This window comes from Ambystoma mexicanum, chromosome 6q (assembly GCF_040938575.1).
Source record: "Ambystoma mexicanum isolate Mex_15411 chromosome 6q, UKY_AmexF1_1, whole genome shotgun sequence".
Taxonomy (NCBI): domain Eukaryota; kingdom Metazoa; phylum Chordata; class Amphibia; order Caudata; family Ambystomatidae; genus Ambystoma; species Ambystoma mexicanum.
This window is the reverse complement of record NC_090937.1, coordinates 1,068,681,577-1,068,702,909: the sequence shown is the minus strand read 5'-3', so window position 1 is coordinate 1,068,702,909 and position 21,333 is coordinate 1,068,681,577. Positions and strand designations below refer to the sequence as shown.

At 47.3% G+C, this 21,333-nt stretch overlaps 1 protein-coding gene across 1 annotated transcript in view; it reads right to left on the bottom strand.

The window, feature by feature from the left end:
• The window catches only part of LOC138515307 (rho GTPase-activating protein 7-like), a 957,199-nt gene that overhangs the window by 298,118 nt on the left and 637,748 nt on the right, over window positions 1-21,333 (bottom strand). The window contains exon 4 of the mRNA XM_069630211.1: window positions 20,900-21,031. Within this exon, the coding sequence (XP_069486312.1) occupies window positions 20,900-21,031 (132 nt within the window). The remainder of the gene's footprint in view (window positions 1-20,899; window positions 21,032-21,333) is intronic.

Genomic DNA, 21,333 nt, shown 5'->3' with positions numbered 1-21,333 from the left:
AACATACTTTATTTGCCAAAGGAGTCACTTAAACTCTACTTAGAATAAACCAGGCCAAATGGCCTGACATTTAAGATGGTGCCTGCTCATTAAGTTCTGAGTTCATTTTAGTTCTCTGTGCTTATCAGAGAGAAAAGATAAATTTGCATGTTGGTATGGTTCTGCCCAAATACAAGGCAATTGTCGTGTAAACCAGAGTACCAGCAGCAACCCTGACACGTGTTTCTACCTAATTGGGCCTCATGAGTGCAATCCAGCTGAGTTGCAGAATCTCTTGAGGCATAAAGAGCAAGGGGGCCCATATCTGAATTACCCTTGCTAACCTTCCTTGTATGCCTTTCGACATAAGTGCGAGGAATCATCTACTGAGATAAAACAAGGCCAAATAACCTCTTGTATTGGACTGTGCCCACCCAGGACGGTCCGGAATCACGTTTTAGCTCTTTGTGCAATACCAGAGAAAAAATATCCATTGGCATATCGGTCTGGCCTCGCCAGCAAGGGCAGTATAGCACTGACATTCCATAATATTCTCATATGATCAAAAGTACCAACAGCAGCCCCAGTCATTTGTTTCTGCCTTCTTGGGCATCATCAGTGAGGTGATTCAGAGGTGTGGCACAGAGAGCAAGGGGTCCATATCTGGCTTACTCAAGGAAGTAGGGCTAACTATTGCTACTGTAGGGCTCTGTGTTACCAGCAGTGGCATTTTGAAGTGTGACCATTAGGTTCCCCATATCTACTATTTCTTTGAAACATTGCTCAAGTTCACTCTAGCTGAGGACAACCTGAGACTGGAAGATCTAATGCAAACATTGGAATCCATGAGTTTCATTCAAAAACAAAGACCACACAAAAAGGCTTACAAGGACGTAACCGGCTACCTACAGATACAAGTTTGACCATTTATGTTTGCTTTAGTGCAATGCTTTTAAGATGTGTATTTCTTGTGATGTTATTTAATAATGCAAATTAAGCTGGTGCACATTCATTAGGAGGTGCTGTAATGAATCCAGGTAATTCGTCCTTCTCCCCAAAGGGGAGCCAGCCCCTGTGGGACTAGGGAGGTGAAACTGCTATGCAAAACTTTCGCTAGGGGACTAGGACTCCCAGTTGAACAAGGTTGTAACATCTCCCTTAACCCCAATGTCTCATGTATTTTCTGCATACATGAGAGAAGGTGATGGTATTAGTGTAATGAAACACTCACATATGTTTGGCTTGGTTCCTCACCCCTTGTGAAGAATCAACTTCTGGTGCACCAGTCGTCCAGGGATGCATATCAGTTTCTAAACCATCAATCAGCCCCACACCTCTAGTACACCAGAACGGATACGAACAGATTGGAAACACAAGTAAATTATAAACCTCCTTCTCAATTTTAGTAACGTGGACGGAATAGCAGACTTATCTCCGCAAGGCCGTGGATCGTTGGTTAGTTCCAACACAGAAAAAATACAATTATTGCCTAATGATAAAAGGGACTGTCAAGTCATGGTTGTATATGAATACCTACTTTATTATTATCACAAAGGACAGTTACACTACAAAATACAACCCAACCCATAAAGGAATACAGAGAACAGACAGTTTAAAGAAGGAAAGGGGATGCACTCTGGATACTGACAGAAGGGTAGTAGGTAAAGTAATTAATCACAATGTTCAAGGATACTTGGTTTCAGCACAAAGGCACAAAGGGTGCAATGGGTCGTAACATGTCAGTAGGGGTCTTCAGAGAAGGACCAGGGGGACAGAACCACAATGTATCTTGTGCTTGTTGATGTTTTTGGTGTTCGACAGCTTCGAGTCGGTTTCAGGGTGCTTTGCAGCTTCTGTGACAGAGTTCAAGATGGGAGACAACAGCTGGTATCAGACGGCAAGGGGTTCGGCGAGCGAGGCTGGAGGAATGGCTGCAGGCTGGCCTACCCGGAGGCTCAGGGTCAGGAATCGTTGTCTCAGTGCTGATTGGCAGGTCTGAAGCACTGGTCGAGGTGTCTCAGACGGCGTGAGTGACTGTGGCGTGAAAACAGTCAGCAGTGCAGTCGGTTGCAACTCGAGGGGCTTGGCTGCCTAAAAAATGTCCTTAAAATGGACGCTGGTTGATGCTTGTCGGTGCACTCCTCCTATCTTCTTCGCTGGGCTGGTGTTGTCCTTTAAGGCGGTTGGCCCAAAGCTGAGGAGAGTACTACAGGACACAGCCTTGTCCTTCTTGCGGTTCAGAAACTCTCTGACACTTCCCAACTAGGAAGGAAGCAAGCTGGCAGAGCAGGGCATGCTGTGTGCTGGCTAGTTACCAGTCCTGGAACTGCTAGAGGGTCCTCTGAATTCAGTGTCTCCCTCTGTTCCCTCCGAGATGTTTAGGGGAGGGATCTAGCTTCCCTCTTGGAAATCCTGACCTTCCTTCACTGGCGGAAGCTGTAAGGCAGAGTGTCCCTTCAGCGAGGGTCCAAATGAGTCCTTCTTGTTACTCCTTGCAAAGTCTTCAGATGATCTGCTAAGAGAGGGGCTCATCCCTCTTTTAAAGATAAATGGGCCCCAGTGATTGGTGCAGGCTACCTTAATGACCCAATCTTGGGTCCTCACCAACAATCTTCTGTTATGCGTGAGGTCATAACCGGTGTGTTTTGCAACAGGAAAGTTAAAGGGATGTACTACTAAGTCTCACCCATCTCCCTGTCTGTATTGGATCAAAGGGTCTCTCTGGTTAATTGAGCTCTCTGTGGTCCCTAATCAAAGCGCAGGTCTCCCTTGAAGTTATGGCCAGAACAGACTTTCTGTCTCCATGAAATCACATACTTGTACCTTCCTGAATAGGGTCCCCCTGCAGGGAAGGCCACTGTAAACAGTTGTCCCAGATGTGACATTCACTGCCCTTCATACTAAGGGGTGAGAGCTGACTTCAAGTTGACACAGATGCATATCAAAAGGGTGTTGGGCATCCTGTCCTTTGTCAGTCATGCGACCAGGCCTCCCGCAGGCCTGCTTCAATCAACTCTCATCAGTATGCGCTGTCACGAACAGGAGGACAAAGGATAGGGCGGATACACAGAGTCTTTGATACTTAATTAGGCTGGCCATGGCACGAGGAAGTTGTTGCCCTCCTCATCTTGCTGCTTTCATGTACTCCTGTCTGTCGCATTCCAACTGAACATGACAGGAGTACTGCACCTGTAGGCTGTGTCCACCCAGAGTACACGTGACTATGTGTTTGTTTTGTGGTGAGCATAAGAACATGTGTGCGTATTAGCCCCACACATTTTCCGAGGTTGATCTCCCATCATTCAATTTCTTAGTCCAGGTGAGGGCACACCTGCAGTGTGGATGGTTGAATTCCTCACAGGTGGAGGGGAGCCAGTGACTGAAGGCACAGAGTGGGGCCGGCCACTGAATTGAGGATCCCTAAAGGGCATCGGGCTTCTAGTGAATAAGCTGGCATGTGAGCTGGATTCAGCAGAACCTCGTTTAAACACACTGGCAAGCCCTGCCAATAAAACATTTTCCTAAATGTAAAGTTATGTTGAACAACATGTCTCCCAAAAAGTAGTATTATGAAAATATGTACCTCTCTCACTCACATAATTTATTTATTTATTTATTTGTATTTGTTGAGCACACAGCAGCCCTTAGGCATTGTGGCGCTTGTTACAGAGGATGATGAGTACTTAGTTACAGAGATAGGAGCATTTCTTCCTTGCAGGAGTAAAGCCAGGGATAACATAGTACATGCTTGAACACCGTACACTTATACATTTTGCATGAAATACATATTGTAGTGCAAGAAGATGAGTGTAGTGTATGAGATGTAGGATGTTGATGTGATGGGGGCAAGGAGAGGAGTTAATTGAAGAGGGCAGTTTTCAGATGTTTCCAGAAGGCTGTCTCAGCTCTGAGCTCTGAGGGCAGTGGGGAGAGCATTCCAGAGCTTAGGGGCTAAAAACGGGAATCCTAACTGTTGTGATGGGCAAAGTGCACAGCACTATTATGTATTCACATATCCTTGTATGTTGATTCACGAGAATACTTTGTGGTGTGTATTTCGTACAGAGCAACTCTATTATGAGTCAGAGGGTTCTAGGAATGTTTGAATTTGATGTGCTTGGACCGGTGCGGGAGTCTCAGTTCAGTTGGAGCTGCCGCTCGGTTAGGTGCCTGCTGTCACGCTTGTCTTAATCAATAAACTCCCGTTGGAGTCTTGTCTGCCTGGCGTCATTATTTTCACATTGGCGACGAGGATTGTCGTGCTACTAGCGTGTTTTCTTTCCCCTGCCGGGGCCTCGTCGGATCAACGCCTGTTCATCCTGCTTCCGTGGGTGACAGCAGGCGGAGCGGATCGAGTCCCAGTGGAAGCAGGATCAAGACCAGGTCAGGAGGCGTACCCTGGAGGGTGGGGGCCTGGTGTGCCTTTGCGCTGCGCTTCCCAATTCAGCGCGTGCTTGCAACGTTGTTGCAGCCCTGCTCGAGACTGAACGCAAGCTAATCCACGCGCCTGCAGTCTCCTGAGCTCGCGCACCTGTGAGGAAGTGGGTGTGTCCCTCTGATGTGTTAAGAGCTCCTCTCCCATGCAGACATTGTTATTAGGTTGCCGAGCAACACCTTTTCATTGGAATCTCCCTGCCTTCCTTGAAGGGCATTATGACGCACTCTCAATGAACTACTGAAAGACCCTGCAATCAATCGAAGTCTCCGTTCTCTACACTGTTGCCTCACACAGTTAGCCTCTGTTGTCTGCCGCGACATGGCGGCAACGATACCCCCACCTGTGCCTTTCCTGAACGAGCCTGGCCGTCCCTCCATCAGGTGGGACAGGTGGAAGAACATATTCGAGAACTACTTGGTAGCGATGGGTGGAGAGAGGTTCAGTGCGGCTCCTAAAAAGGCATTGTTGCTTCATAATCTGGGAATAGAAGGGTGCACTGTGTTTGATGCACTAAGCAGAGGTCATAGCGCCGAAGCCGAAGATGTGGATGAGTATACTTTCGCCCTCAAACAATTGGAGGATCACTTTGAACCGAGAAAGAATGTGACTTTTGAGAGGTACAGGTTCTTCCAGCACGTGCAGGAGCGATCAGAGTCAGTAGAAACATACATAGCCTCCTTGAGGACTCTAAGTCACTCTTGCGAATTCGAACACCTCTCTGACTCACTCATCAGGGATCAGCTGGTGAGGTGTACGAACAATTTCAGAATCCAAGAAAAGTTGCTAACCAAGGACATGAAGCTGGAGGAGGCTGTGGATCTAGCCAGGAGTATAGAGCAAACGTCAAAATATGTAAAGGAACTGAGAATTGACAAACAAAGTGCCCAAGCCGTGTGTGCTGTTGATCAAAAGAGGAAGCCAAGTGTCAACATCAACCGAAAGGGAGCGCCGAGCATGAAATGTACCAGATGTGGCAGTCTCAGACATGGATCAAATTAGCCTTCTTGCCCGGCGAAATTTGCTGAATGCTTCAAGTGCAGAGGCAAGGGACACTTTGCTAATGTTTGCAAGGGCTCATCGATAAATCTCCTGGAATCCAGGAACGACAACGAGGAAAGTGTTCGTTTGAGTTACAATATACAGGAAGTGTCCACTGCACAGGACTCAAGTCCCAGGCATGTGTTTGAAGTATCAGCCATTGGAGGAGAGAAGGTGGGGCCGGTGGATGTGTTCATGATTGATGGTCAAGAAATAGTTATGAAAGTAGACACATGCTCTCCCTGGACCATCATATCGAAAGACACCTTGAAGAGAACCCTGAAGAGGGATGAAACAATTCTGAACCCACCTAACATTCAACCCTGTGGTTATGGAGAGTCTCCAATTGAAATTCTGGGTCAATTTTCTGCAAGAGTTGCATATAAGGGGAAGGAATGCAAGGCTAACATTTTGGTCGCAAAGAAGGGCCAGTGCTCTTGAACCCGTTACTATTGCAGAGATTGATGATGTATGGTCCAAGGAGTTTCCAGAGGTTTTCTCTGAAAACTTGGGCAGGCTCAGGCATTTTGAGCATCATATAAAACTGACGAGGGATGCCCAACCTATTGTTCATAAAGTGAGGCATGTGCCGTTAAACATGAGAGCGCAACTGCGTAGTGAACTGGATGATTTAGTTTGCAAAGGTATGATTGAGCCTGTGGCGGCTACGGAGTGGTTGTCACCTATAGTGCTTGTGGCTAAAAACAAAGGGAAATTGAGGTTGTGTTTAGACCTACGTAGTCTTAATCATAATATATTAGTGGAAAGGCATCCTTTGCCCAATATTTCAGAAACAATATCCACCCTTGGTGAGCCCAAAGTGTTTTCGGTCATTGACCTCTCTGCTGCCTATCACCAGGTTCCTCTGTCCAGAGAGTCACAACACCTTATGGCCTTTATCACACCCGAAGGCACGTTCAAATACAATCGCATGCCCTTTGGGTTAGCTTCAGCTGCTTCTGTGTTCCAAAAGGTGATGGAGGAGGTGTTGAAAGGTCTGGAAAACGTAACGGTATTTCAAGATGATATTTTGATATTTGCGAGTGATGAGTCAGAGCATGACAAGGCACTTAGGGCTGTGTTATGAAAGCTAAGAGAAGCGGGGTTGACAGTCCAGAGGAGCAAATGTAGGTTAGCTGTTGGGGAAGTGGAATACTTGGGACACAGGATTTCTAAAGAAGGCATTTCTCCCAAGAAGTCGCTAGTGGAAAGTATCAGTAATGCTCCCCAGCCTCAGGACAAGGACCAATTACGTTCTTTCATGGGACTAGCGGAATATTACCATAAATTTGTGGGTGGATTTGCATCCATCTCATCCTCTTTGAGAGATTTATTAAAGAAAGGGGTGAGGTATGAGTGGTCCAAAGAGTGTCAAGAGGCATTTCAACAGATCAAGGAAGGGATTGCCAAGGCACCGTCATTAAGGGGATTTATATCAGGTAGGAAGACCCTGCTTTCAGTTGATTCAAGTACCCTAGGATTGGGAGCTACCTTGACTTAGTTTGATTCAGGTAAGATTGAACATGTCATTGCATTTGCGTCCAGGCCACTCAGAGGAGCAGAAAGGAATTATTCTGTTATCGAAAGAGAGGCTTTGGCCGTCTTATGGGTCATCACACACTTTAGATTTATTCTGTGGTGTCGTGCTTTCCTTGTCAGAACAGATCACAAGCCCTTGGTTCAACTGATTAATAGTTCTGAGTGGGCCAAAGGGTCTCCTAGGATTTCGAGGTGGATGGTGGAACTCATGAGCTATAACTTCAGAGTGTGCTACATTCCTGGGAGGGAGAACGTGGTTGCGGATTGTTTGTCTAGGTTGCCTGTGGGAGATGGTGAAAGTGGTGAGATGCCAGAATATCAAAACGCTAGTATTGCTGAGATTGAGTATGATGCCATTGATAAAGAGAGATGGGTAAGTGCCGATGAGTAGGACTCGAAATTGAAACAAGTCAAGGTGTGGACTAAAGAAGGATGGCCTCACAAGAATGTGATTGGGAAGGAATATGAAACGTATTTTGGTGTGAGGGATGAGTTAAGTTTGTCCGAGGATGGGTGCAAGCTCAGGAAAGGAAGCAGGACAGTACCCCCCAGTGGGGTTAGATCTCATTTAGTAAACAAGGCGCATCAGGGACATCTATGTATGGGGAGAACGAAGAGGTACTTGCAGCAATCTTTTTGGTGGCCGGGGATTGATAGTGATGCGGAAAAGTGTGTCAGAGGCTGTAGAGAGTGTGAGAAAAGTGACAAGACCAGAATTGTTAGGGAAGTGCCAATTACGCCTGTCAAAGTACCTAGTGAGCCCTGCCAAAAAGTTGCGGTCGATCTGATTGGGCCAATACAGAATCTTGGTGATGGATACAAATATTTCGTAGTGTTAGTAGATTACCATTCCAAATGGATTGAATGGAAGCCTCTGCGTGAGGCTACCACTGCTGAAATGGTGCTATTTTTCAAAGAAGTGTTTTACAGAGAGGGTTTCCCGGCAGAGTTGGTCACTGATAATGGGGTGCAATTTTGTTCTGAGAGAATGCTAACTTTTTTTAAAAATTCTGCATCAAGCACATTAAAACAGCTTTGTATCACCCCAGGGCTAATGGCCTTGTGGAGAGATCTAATATGTTTATAAAGGGTTGTCTACAACTAGCTATGGCTTCAGGTTTGAAATGGTCTTGTATTTTGAAGGAAATGATATGGAACTATTGTACTACGCCACACTCAGTTACAAACATTTCTCCATTCATGTCTCTTAAAGGAAAACAACCTGGCACGAAGCTTTGTCCAGGTTGGCTGGACTTGGCTAAAAGTGCCAATGTTGACCGTGGAAAAATCATGACGCTCATCAAGGAGGCACAGGATGTGTACAAAGGGAGCTTTGATGAGGACATGAAGGCCAAGGTGAACACTTGGAAAGTGGGGGATCTGGTACTCATTAAGAATCCCAGACTTGCGTACAAGTGTGTGGAAAGCAAATATATTGGTCCTCAAAAGATATCTTCTATAAGGGGCAATGTGGTTATTATGGAGGGAGGAGAAGGTTGGTCGATGTCCCGATTAGTGAAATGTCCAGTTGGGGTTGAAAGCAACGAACTCCGTAAATGTGATGAAGGTAACAACAATCTTGCTGAGTTTTGTGTTAAGGGAAGCAATCAGCTGTTGGATGGAGACTCTGATGATAACAGTCAAACAAAATTTGAAACAGAGACAAGGTCAGGAAGAGTTAAGAACAAACCCAGTTGGTTTAAAGACTACTATGTAAAATAAATCTGATCCAAATGTAAGGGGTGAGATGTGTTGTGATGGGCAAAGTGCACAGCACTATTATGTATTCACATATCCTTGTATGTTGATTCACGAGAATACTGTGTGGTGTGTATTTCGTACAGAGCAACTCTATTATGAGTCATAGGGTTCTAGGAATGTTTGAATTTGATGTGCCTGGACCAGTGCGGGAGTCTCAGTTCAGTTGGAGCTGCCACTCGGTTAGGTGCCTTCTGTCAAGCTTGTCTTAATCAATAAACTCCCGTTGGAGTCTTGTCTGCCTGGCGTCATTATTTTCACACTAACCCCCCTGCTTTGGCCTTGTTGATGTGTGGGATGTTGATTTGGTTGGTGTAGTGTGTTCTGATGGGCCGTGAGGAGGTGGTCCTTGATAAGGTTTCTGACAGGTATGATGGTGCAGTGAGATTGAGACATTTATGAGTGATGGTAAGAATTTTAAAGGTGATTCGGTCTTTGACTGGTAGCCAGTGGGCTGCCTGTCTGGCTTGTGTGATGTGGTCTCTTTTCGGGACGCTTAGTGCAGCTCATAGCGCATTATTTTGGGTAACTTGGAGTCTGTTTGAGTTTTTTGTTGAAGTGCCTGCTAGAAGGGCGTTGCAATAATCTAGCTTGGCCCCTATTGTAGCTCTGGCAATTGGGAGGCAGTTTGAATTGGTTAAGAAGCGTTTTATGGCATTAATTAGTTTTGTGTATAGTGCTGAGGCTGAGGCAATGGCGTTTACATGTTTGTCCATTGATAGGGTGGAGTCAATGTGGACCCCTAAAGTATTTACTGACGAGGATACAGGGATGCTGGAGTTATCTATGTCAAAGTTGATGTAGAGGGGGTCTAACTTGGCCAGTGTGGCTTTTGGCCGAGGATCAGAATCTCGGTCGTGTCCCCATTGAGGCATAACTCATTTGCTGCTATCCATGATTGAATGGTAGCGTAGATTAGATGCAATGCCTCTGCATCTTGGACATATGAGCCAGTTAGGGGTAGCAAGACTTGCGTATCGGCCGCATAATTGGTGTATGCAACACTGAGTGCATCAACCTTGTCGAAGAGGGGCTTCGTGAAGAGATTGTATAGTGTGGGTGCTGTGCAGGAGCCCTGTGGGACTCTGCAGTGGATGTGTGGTGGGGGCAGCATTAGCTATGTTGGAGAATACTTTCATTACTCTGCCTTCGAGGAATGATGTGATCCAGGAGGCTGCATGTTTGGAGAATTGTGCTGCTTGGGTGAGGTGAGCTGTGAGGGTCTTGTGATCTTCTAGATCGAAAGCCGCTGAGAGGTCTAGGAGGTGGAGGAGGGCGTGTTTGCCTTTGTCCATGATTTGCATGATTTGTTTTTTTAAGTCTAGTAGGGCAGTTTCTGTACCATGCCCTTTGCGGAAACTGGACTGTCCTTTACCTGAGATGTAGTTAGTTTCTAAGTATGATTGTATTTGGCTGTGGGCTGCCTTGTCCAGAATTTTGAGAAGGAATGGGACTGTTGTTATTGGCCGGTAGTTGTTTGGCTGTGCAGGGTCTAAGGTGAGGGCGAACCCAAGCTTCTTTGAGGCTATCTAGGACGATGCCTGTTTTAAAAGAGGAGTTAATGAAGGCTGTTAGAGGAGTGAGGGTTTCAGCACAGCCCTTTATGATCTTTAGCGGGCATATGTCATCTTTACAAGGTGATGGTTTGAGGAGGTCGATGGCTTCTAGTTCAGAGATGTTTTTGAATGCAAAGTTGGGCGACTGGAGGATTTTGTGCTCAGGGGAGGTGGGAGTAGGTCGGACTGGCGGGGTAGTGCATTATAGTGATCCAGGATTTTTTTCTGAAGGGGTCTATTTTATTGAGCATTGCAGCTTGTATGCTTGCACACCAGGCTTCGTCTTTGATGATTTTGTCGGTGCTAGTGGGAGTAGAGTAGTGGTGAGTTCATTGAAGATGGTGAATAATTCCTTGGTTTGGGAATTGGCATTGGTTATTCTTAGATTGTATGAGTTAGATTTGGCAGTGATGATGGCCTGTTTGTATTGGAGGGCAATCAACTTAAAGCTTTCTTTGGAGGCATTGCAAGGCTAAGTCTGCCAGGTTTTTAAGAGCCAGTCATTTGTCAGAACGTAGAGTTTTACGTTCTTCAGTGAACCATGTGTTCTTGTGGAAGGATTTTTTTCTTTTTTACATTCAAGTGGGGCTATTGAGTTTACTGCATTGGTGAGGGTGTCATTGAAGATGTCCGCTAGGATGGTGGGGTCCTGAGAGAAAGGGGGTGCTAGGCATGGTGTGCTGAAGTATGGTAGGATGTTTTCTACAGTAAGTTTTTTTGTGCTTCTGGATTGCGCCATAGGGGCATGAGTGAGGATTTTGGAGCAGTGGTCAGTAGGAATGGAGAATTAAATGCAATTGTGGTCAGTCTATGGGTAGGCAAGATTAGATGTGATGATCGAGTCACAGTTGTAGTCAGCGACCCAGTCTAGGGTGCACCCTTTGGCATAAGTGGGGCCTGAGACTTTTTGGGAGAAGCCCCGGTTTAGAAAGTCTTTGGTCAGTGCTGTAGCTGGTTTGTCTTTGGGGTCGTCGTAGCCAAGGTTAAGATCCCCTAGGAGTATGGTTTTGGTGGATTTTTTGATATTGTCGCTGAGTAGGTGGATGAGGTGGCCTTGAAAGTCTGCCTGGAGACCAGGCGGCCGATATAATACATGGATGTTGATGGTGTTATTAGGTGAGAGGGATAGTTTTACAGGCTCTTGTTGAGCCTGAACGAGATTGAGCGGTCGCCCGTAGCCCTGTGTGGCCTGCTGTGAGGCTGCCTTCCAGGCCCCGTTGGGCCTGCAGTAAGTTTAATTCAGGCATTTCTTGTTTGTTTGAAGGCGCTCCGAGCGTGTTGTGCTGCCCCCTGCCTCCTCCCTCCAGCGCACTTCCTGGTCCTCCTCTCCCCGCTCCCTCCCCGCCTCCCTGATAGCCCATCCCCCCCCTCTGATTGGCTGTCCTCGTAGTCCCTCCAGGACTACGCGATGACCACTCTCCACGCTCGCTTCTTGTTGAGCCTGAGCGGGATTGAGCGGTCGCCCGTAGCCCTGTGTGGCCTGCTGTGAGGCTGCCTTCCAGGCCCCGTTGGGCCTGCAGTAGGTTTAATTCAGGCATTTTTTGTTTGTTTGTAGGCGCTCCGAGTGCGTTGTGCTGCCCCTTGCCCCCTCCCTCCACCGCACTTCCTGGTCCTCCTCTCCCCGCTCCCTTCCCGCCTCCCTGCCCGCCCACCCCCCCCTCTGATTGGCTGTCCTCGTAGTCCCTCCAGGACTACGCGACGACTGCTCTCCACGCTCGCTTCTTGTTGAGCCTGAGCGGGATTGAGCGGTCGCCCGTAGCCCTGTGTGGCCTGCTGTGAGGCTGCCTTCCAGGCCCCGTTGGGCCTGCAGTAAGTTTAATTCAGGCTTCTACATTTCAGTGTGTACCGCTAATTGTGGTAAATAAGGCTTTTTCTCCTCGCAGGACTCTCAAACTTAGGTGGCCTCTCCACTGGGTACCAAATTCGTATTTACTGTGCTACTGTTGCTCTGTAATTGTGGTAAACTAGGGCTTTTTTCTCCCCTCGCAGGACTCTCAAACTTAGGTGGCCTCTCCACTGGGGACCTAATTCGTATTTACTGTGCTACTGTTGCTCTGTAATTGTGGTAAACTAGGGCTTTTTCTCCCCTCACAGGACTCTCAAACTTAGGTGGCCTCTCCACTGGGTACCTAATTCGTATTTACTGTGCTACTGTTGCTCTGTAATTGTGGTAAACTAGGGCTTTTTCTCCCCTCACAGGACTCTCAAACTTAGGTGGCCCCTCCACTGGGTACCTAATTCGTATTTACTGTGCTACTGTTGCTCTGTAATTGTGGTAAACTAGGGCTTGCTGCTTTCACTCCTGTCCGCTTGCTCTCGTCTGTCTTCCCCCCCACTCCCTCCTTATTCCATGGTGTTCTCTATCTCTCCTATCTTCTCTAACTGCTTCTCCATTGACTATCATGCTCTCCTCACTAAATCTGGTAGGAAAAAGTTTAAAAAGGATATCCTGGTCTCCAACCCAGGCCTCCCTATCGCTGACACCTATACCAGTGCCTCCTCCAAGGAAACTCTTACTGACATCCTCTTTTTCGTGCCTTCCCCTGACCAATGGACCCTTCATATGGTCTCTGTGCTCTCTCCCTTCTCCTCTTCTCCCATTAATGGAGGCACCCGTTGGGATGTCCTCTTGGCCCCCTTCCGCTCCTCTAAGGCCATCATTAATGTCTACGCTAATGGGACCGTCTTGGTCCAAGGCCCTCAGGCCAACCTCCACCTCTTTGATAGATGCTTCCCGCGCCTCATCAACTTCCTTTCCTCCCCTGCTGTCCCCTCTTCTCTGTCCTCGGCTACCTTGCCTCCACCCTCTCAACCTGCCCTCTCTCTTGCTCCTTCCTCTTCACCTCCTCAGGGCGTACCTCTGATCTGTACCCCTCCCCGGAAGTCCTTTAAGGATGGCAACCTTCTCCTCATTGCCACTCTCAACTCTCGCTCTGCCGTCAAACATTCCTCTGTTATCTGTCGCCTTCTTGAGGAACTGGACCTTGACATCCTCACTGAGACATGGTTCACGGCCAGCTCTGTCATCAGCTTTGACACACTCCTACCTGACGGTTACAAGATCTTCTCCTTGCCCAGGCCCAACCGTGCTGGGGGGGGGTGTGGCCCTTATCTTCCCTGAGTGGATTCCTGCCACTGTCACCCCTACGCAGACCTACTCCTCCTCTGAATGCCTTGTCTGCCGACTCTCTCTCTCTCCTAGCCATTCCCTTACTGTGGCTACTATCTATCGGCCATCTGGTCAAATTTCCTCCTTCCTCTCTGAGTGGGCTGACCTCTCCTCCTCACTCCTGTCCTCAACCACTCAACTCCTCTTTCTTGGAGACTTCAATATCCACCATGATGCCTCCTGTCCTCCCTCTGGACTCTTTTGCGACCTCTGCGACTCTCTCTCACTCTCTATTCTCCCGTCTGGGCCGACCCATTCTGCAGGGCACACTCTTGATGCTCTGATCTCTTCTGACCTTCCCCTCTCTGTCCCTCTCTCCACTCCTCTCTCCTGGAGTGATCACTTTCTCCTATCCTCCCACCTCACCTTCCCTACCCTACTGGCAAATCCACCCTCATCACTGCCACCCACCTTCACGGTCATCCGACCCATGAAGCGCGTGTCAGCTGAGGCTTTCGCTTCCACCTTCTCACCCCCCCTCCACCTTCGGCTGACTCCCACCCTGACACAGCCCTCTCCACTCTCCACTCTGCTATATCTGATACCCTTGATATCCTTGCCCCTGTCATGAGAATCCGCCTGAAGCCCAAAGCCAAATGTAACTCCTGGTACGACTCGGATCTCGTCACCCTTAAACGCAAGTGCAGGGTGGCAGAGAGGAAATGGCATGCTTCATGTTCATCCTCTGACAAACTGGCCTGCCACCTGCTCCAAAGGCAATACCGGCTCTCCGTTCTCACTAAGAAGAGAGCCCTTATCCAAGCCCGCATCTCTGCGGCATCTAACAATTCGGCCAAACTCTTTAAAATCTGCAAGGAGCTGGCCAACCCTGCTGCAGTCTCCACCTTTCCTGTCCCCTCCCAGGCCCTCTGCACGGCACTGGCCTCTCACTTCATTTAAAAAACTCAGGACATCCTGTCCTCACTCTCCTCCTATCACCTCCCCTCCTCTATTCCCTGCTCTCCATGTGGCCCTTCTGCAGCCACCCCTCCTCCCTCCTTCTCTGCCTTTCCCCTTCTTTCTGCTGACGAGGTTTCGAGACAAGTCCGATCTATGAAAGTCTCATCAAAACAGGTCCACCCCTGTTCCTCCAAAACTATCAAGGACCACATCGACTCCCTGGCGCCTGCCCTGGCTGACTTCTGCAATCACTCCTTCACCTCTGGAGTCTTCCCATCCCCCCTCAAGCACTCCCTTGTGCACCCCCTTCTTAAGAAACCCTCTTCCAACCCCTCCTGCCCAGCTAACTATCGCCCAATCTCTATCACTCCCTTCCTGGGCAAGCTCCTGGAGAAACTGGCCATCTCCCAGCTTAATCTCCATGCTGAATCTGTTGGTAGTCTTCATGACCATCAGTCTGGCTTCAGAGCTGCCAGAAGCACGGAAACTGCTCTCCTGAACATCCGTGAGGACCTGCTCTCAAACCTTGACTCTAACACCCCTTGTTTTCTCATTTTGCTCAACCTCTCTTCTGCCTTTGACACTGTCAACCACACCATCCTGCGCAACCATCTCCGTGATAACCTGGGTATCACTGGTCAGGCTCTGGCATGGTTGACCTGCTTCCTCTCCAATCGACCCTCCCAGGTCCAACTGGGTTCCTTCCTCTCTGACATCTTTTTCTCTACCTGTGGTGTCCCCCGGGGATCTAACCTCTCCCCCTAGCTGTTCAACCAGTACCTGGCACTTCTTGCTCACCGCATTGCTGCTCTCTGTCCCAACTTTCAGTGCTATGCGGATGATACCCAGCTCCTTTTCAGGTTACCCTCGGCCTCCTCTTCCCCTTCCCTCATCTCCGACTGTCTTTCTGCTATCCAGGAATGGTGTGACGCCAACGACCTCTGCCTTAATGCCAGTAAGACTGTGATTCTACTTATCGGCACACCCACTCCCTCCTTCCCTCCAGCTCTCTGGCCGGCCTCCCTTGGCCCTCTTCCTGCTCCTACCTGCAAGGCAAAAAACCTCGGGGTCATCTTTGACTCCACACTCTCATTCTGTCCTCACATATCTGACGTCTCTAAGAAGTCACACTACCAGCTACACCTCCTCAGAGGTATCCTTCCTTTCCTCTCCTTCCCCCAGAAGCTCACTGTCTCCAGAGCCCTGGTTCTCTCGAAGCTGGACTACTGTAACAGCCTCTATCTAAATCTTCCTGCCTCTACTCTCCGCCCTTTGCAACTCATCCAGAACAGGACTGCGAGACTTGTCCTTGGCCTCAAGCCCAGGGAGCGTATCTCTCCAGGACTGAAATCGCTACACTGGCTTCCAGTGGCTGCGAGGATTAAGTTCAAAACCCTCTGCATTGTCCACAAGGCCTTCTGGGGCCTTGGGCCAAAATACCTTCAACTCTCTCTTCCTAAATATCTTCCTTCTCGAGCTCTTCGCTCATCCACCTCCAACTACCTCAGGGTCAGCCGCTTCTCCAAGCAACGAGCTGGGGGTAGATCTCTCTCCACAGCAGAGGCCTCACTCTGGAACAGCCTTCCTGCCTCCCTGAAACTTGAGGAGAACCATCTCCGGTTCCGGAAGCACCTCAAAACCTTCCTCTTTGCCTCCGCTTTCTCTCCCTCTCTCCCCTGCTAAAATCACTGAACCTGCACTGAATCTGCAACTGGCCACTCACCGATCTCGGTCCTTGGCCCTGCCACTCTTCCCTGCACTGCCTACCTGCACTACGGCACTGTCTCTGTATCCTACAGCCCCTTCTCCTGGCACTTACCTTGCACTTGCCACCAGCTGGCCCTATTACTTATCTTGTATTCTACTAACCATGTACTGCACTTCCCCTCTCCCCTTCCCCTTGCACTTTTCCCAGTCCCCCTACCCTTGCACTTGCGCGATATGAATGACACCTGCCCTAGTAGGATCGTTGTCTGTTCTCCCCTTGTTCCCCCCCTGCCTCGTCGCGCCTTGAAAAACTTGTGTATAGGCGCGTTAGAAATGCCATATCATATCATATCATATCATATCATATCATATCATATCATATCATATCATATCAGATAGGATGTCTGCGTTGCCCTCTCATTGGTGGTGGATGGGTCAGATGGACAGAGAGTCTTTATGGATTAGGGCAACTCTGCCACCTATTTTGGAGTGTCTATCCTGTCTGTGGATTGTGTAGCCATGGGGTAGAGCAAGGGCGATGGCAGGGCCGGAGGCATCGTGTAACCATGTTTCTGTGTATGTCTAGATCGTGGCTGGATATAAGGTTATTTATTTCAAGAGCATGAGCATGGAGAGAGCGCACGTTGAGTAGGGCACATTTGAGCAGACAACCCGACACACGGAGGACCACTCAGTACGAGGCGGGATTCAACCCCATGACCTACTGCACCTCTATGCATTATGCTGCTATTTAATCTGAAATAATATCAGGCCTGGATTTGAAAAAGGCAATCTCTGCCGAAACACGTGTCATTGTTAAAGGCTATGAATTAAAATAAAAGGAACACACAGCTCCTACTGAAACTACTTGTTCATCTCTTTATTTTTCAGTGCATTGTCAGTTGTAAGCTCACCCAAACCAGAATCAATTGTAACAAACGGAGTGGAGGGTCTCGAAGTCTCCCTAGCAGCTTACTCAAATGCGACGCAGGATCTAAATATGTACTCAACCTAAAATCAAGAACTCTAACTTTTTTCACTCCAACTTCTTATTCCTGTGTGTGAAGAGATTCTGAGTGTGGAAGGCTGGGCGGTCTGAGAGAAGATCATGATGGATGCTAGGCAGAAGCTAATAATGAGGGAGCTGATGGTTGGATTAAGGTAGTGATAGGGGTGTGAGACTCTCAGCCTCATGGTGGCTTGGAAGAAGGTTGGATTGTTAATGTCCAGGGAGCAAAGTATCAAAGAGGGTAGATATGACAAGCAGCTAAATACAAGGTGGCGAGGTATCTAGGTGTAGGATGCAGTCAGGTACAAGCTACGAGGGTGGCAGTTCATGAGATGCAGTCAAAAGTACAATTATGAGAATGTCAAGATACGATATGCAATGAGAATACTGGGTAACATGGTAGCTAAATGTGAGCTGCAATCAAAATACGGAATGGCAAGGTATCTAGATGCGGGTTGCATTCAGGTACAAGCTATGAGGGTGGCAGTACATAGGATGCAGTCAAAAGTACAACATATGAAAATGGCAAGATACGAGATGTAGCCAGAGCAGACTAATAGAGTGGCTCGGAGTGAAAGGCAATCAAGATATTCTGCCAAATATGCAAAATGCAGTGACATTCAAATTATCAATAATAATCAAATTGCCAGTGGACTCATGCTCTACATGAAAGCAAGCTTTTCAGAGGATCCTTTCAGCTGGTGTATTGTTGGTCGAGATTGATGATTCATATTTCAAATTGTTTACTGTCAACACTTTAAAAGCAGGTAAGAAACATTCCATCCCAAATGTATATTCTAAGGCTACCTCCTATTTGCTGTGCAGAAATGAGGAATATGAAAGAACTACACTGTGCACCTATAATAGAAAGTGATTTCTCCTCGGGTCTGCAAATTTCTCCTCCAAAAATCAGTCTCAGTGCTCAGTATGTCTTCATGCACTGGACAAATTGAAAGAGGCCAAAATGAATGAGCATTGTATAAAGATAGAAAAGGGTATGAATTGTAAAAGCGAATTTGTTGTCTGTATTATCCACTGTGTCTGTGATGAGAATTATATTGGATATGTAAAAAGAAAGCTTCGGATCACAATCCTTGAACACATACGACCCATTAGAAAATAATATATTGGATACCCTCTCTCCTGCCCCTGGGTGCAAATGTAGTGGGATGCAAGCGTGGGGGGTTTGCAGTTTGCAGCAATATGCCATATACTCATTTAATTTGCATTTTTAAAGCGCTCACACAGCCCGGGGGCATCAAGGCGCTGTTACAGAAATATGTCTCTTAGTTGTGTATTTATAGCACGCCTAATACCCGGAGGTTTTTAAGCGCGGACCCTGGGATCGAACCCGTGTTACTTTGTGTTGTCTTGTTTCCAAGGCGAGCACATTGCCGCAAGCTATCCTCCCTCATGTCACACAGAAGAAGCCACAGAGATCATTCCTTATGACAGGAAGAGGTCACCAATATTTTTTAATACAATAACATCAAGCAAGAACTCAACAGAGATCACAAAATGTATGTGTTACTCTAATAAATTGGAGACACAGAATGTATATGTTTAGAGAAAGAGTCATTGTTCCACAATGCACTCTTCAAATATAACCTTTTGATATGTTTCTTAAAGGTCAATGTTAGGGTGACCAGATAAAAAAAAGAAAAAAAAACTGGTCATGCCATAGACATAGAAGTAGGACTAAAGTACAGTCCTACTTCTATGTCACTGACCTGTTGCGGAGGGGGTGGTACTCACAGGCACACTCCTCTCATTGGGACCGTAGCCTCCCACCCTTTCAATCCCAGGACGAGGTTTATACAACAGGGTTGTCATTTCACCAAAATGCCTGGGGTAGTGGAAGTGAAATCCCACGACCCTTGACCTCTGATGACATCCGCGGAAGTGATTTCATTTGACCCCACCTCAAAGTGACATAACAGGAAGCGATGGAACATGACCTTTCACTCCTTAACAAAACAGGAAGTGACATCTCATAGCATTGTTTCTAAGTACACTACGAAAAATATGGTTACGATATCATTCTAAAGTAAAGTACATTTCATACAAGAGTGGATCACCATATGTATCGTTAATATCAGTGCGTATAGGCCCATATTACCAAATTACTGTGAATGCAAGCAGACGTCCAAAGCCAAACGATATGATGTGTTATTATATAGCATACACTTATGCGCTTCATATAGAACAAATATTCATACATTATCACCCAACCTGTTGGTAGTACTCATTGATCAACCTCAGCAGGATGAAAGGCTGAGTTGACCTTGATGGGAGTCGAAGCTGCAACCTGCAGATCACACACACATTGCAGCAGCCAGCGCTCAACCCACTGAGCTATCTTACCGGTTATAGCTATCAGAAAGCCATCCACTCCAGAAACAAAGAGCCACATGCTAATGGCCACAGCCCATGAGCCTCAATTAAAAAAACAAACAGAAGAAATATTTGTTTAGGGGTAGCAAGGGAGACCACAGGGGTAGCAAAGGAGACCTCAGCGGTCGTGGTTGCGACCCCTCGCAACCCCTAAATGATGTCCATGTTATACAATTAAAAAACTTCTGGGACCCTGGGATGGAGGGCGATTTCCTGGGACTGTCCTGGGAAAACCAGGACGTCTGGTCACCCTAGTCAATGTTCACATGTCATAATCTCAAGTTAGAGCTCGTTTGAGAATTCCCCCAATACAACATATTGATTATTTATCATTACGAGTTAAGATGACTCCGGTCACATCCTTTTTCATATAAATGTGAAATGATCATATGAGACACAACTTTCAAGAACAAATTACGGAAAACAGGGTGCACTACAATTCAGCATCTTACAGGAAGGATACACAAAGGATACACATATCTTACACATTAGAGGAGATCATGATTCATATCTAGTGTCACTGGACATATGTAATGCCTTTCATGAGCACTAACATATGAGTAAATGATGACTGAATGCTAAGAATAATGAGACATAGCCTACCAACATGTAGATAGATCCCTTTATCCACAAAGGTCATCACTGTGTTGCAGATGGGCTGACTGCGAGAGCAAGTGCTGTGCTGGGCTGGTCGTCACCCTATGGATTAATTCTTCACTCAACACCAGCCACCCACATGAGGTTTTTTGAGCAAATTAAAGGTGACAGGCCTTTAGCGGCCTGTCAGCTGATAATGCCTGCTTTACAGTTCAATTGATAATACACAGGCAGAAATGTGAAACGCGTATATTCATTGGAAAATAAAACAATACAATAAGAATGTATTTGTGTTTATTTATTACTATAAACGGCTGAAAAATGAAAGCTTTCGAAAAACCGAGGGCAATGCCTTTAAAGAAGATTATGGGCCTCATTCCGAGTATGGCGGTAAGGGATAGCGGCCACCGGTAACGAGACCGGTGGCGGTAATCCCTTACCGCCATACTCCGAGTTCCCTTTGCGCCCTCGCCCTTAACGCCTGCTTTGAGCAGGTGTTAAAGTCGAGGGCGCAAAGGGGCCTCCAAGCCAATAACGGTGACCGTAATGAATGGTCACCGTTATTTGCATCTTCCCCATTCCCATTGAGCCGTATGGGGGCTCAATTGGGAATGGGGAAGAGCCTTGGTGAATGGGGAATTACCGCCCCGCCAACCTTGGAATGGGGCGGTAATTCCGCCATCCACCAAGGCGCTGCCGGTCCGGGTACGGCGTCAACCAAGGCGTTAATAGCGCCATTGGTTGGCGCCGTACTCGGAATGAGGCCCTATGTCATTGGTGGCATATGTAGGAACACGACAGTCATCCCAACTTACCGCAGCCTTCGGCTTCGCTCCACAGTTCGCGACTTGGAGCCCCTGCTCAGCATCCATGCCTGGAGATACGGTCTTCGTGGACTGATGTACCGCAGCAATGTCACTTCCGCTCTCAGATCCGGATTCCAAATCCTGTTAAAAGTGCAACAGATCAAATTCGTACAATACTGTTCATTTGTGTAATTATTTGACTTAATTATAATATTTGCATATTTTATGTTCAGATACACAATATATTTGTAGTACACGTCAGTTTGATTGACAGCTCTGCTTCTGCTGTCTCTAAACCAGGCGTCCCCAACCTTTTACCGGCAATGAGCAACATTTGCTTATCAAATGAAATGGTGAGCAACCCCAATGGAACATATTGGCCCCTCATTATGAGTCTGGCGGGTTACCGGCATTCTCGCCTTACCTTTACCAGCGTCCAATAT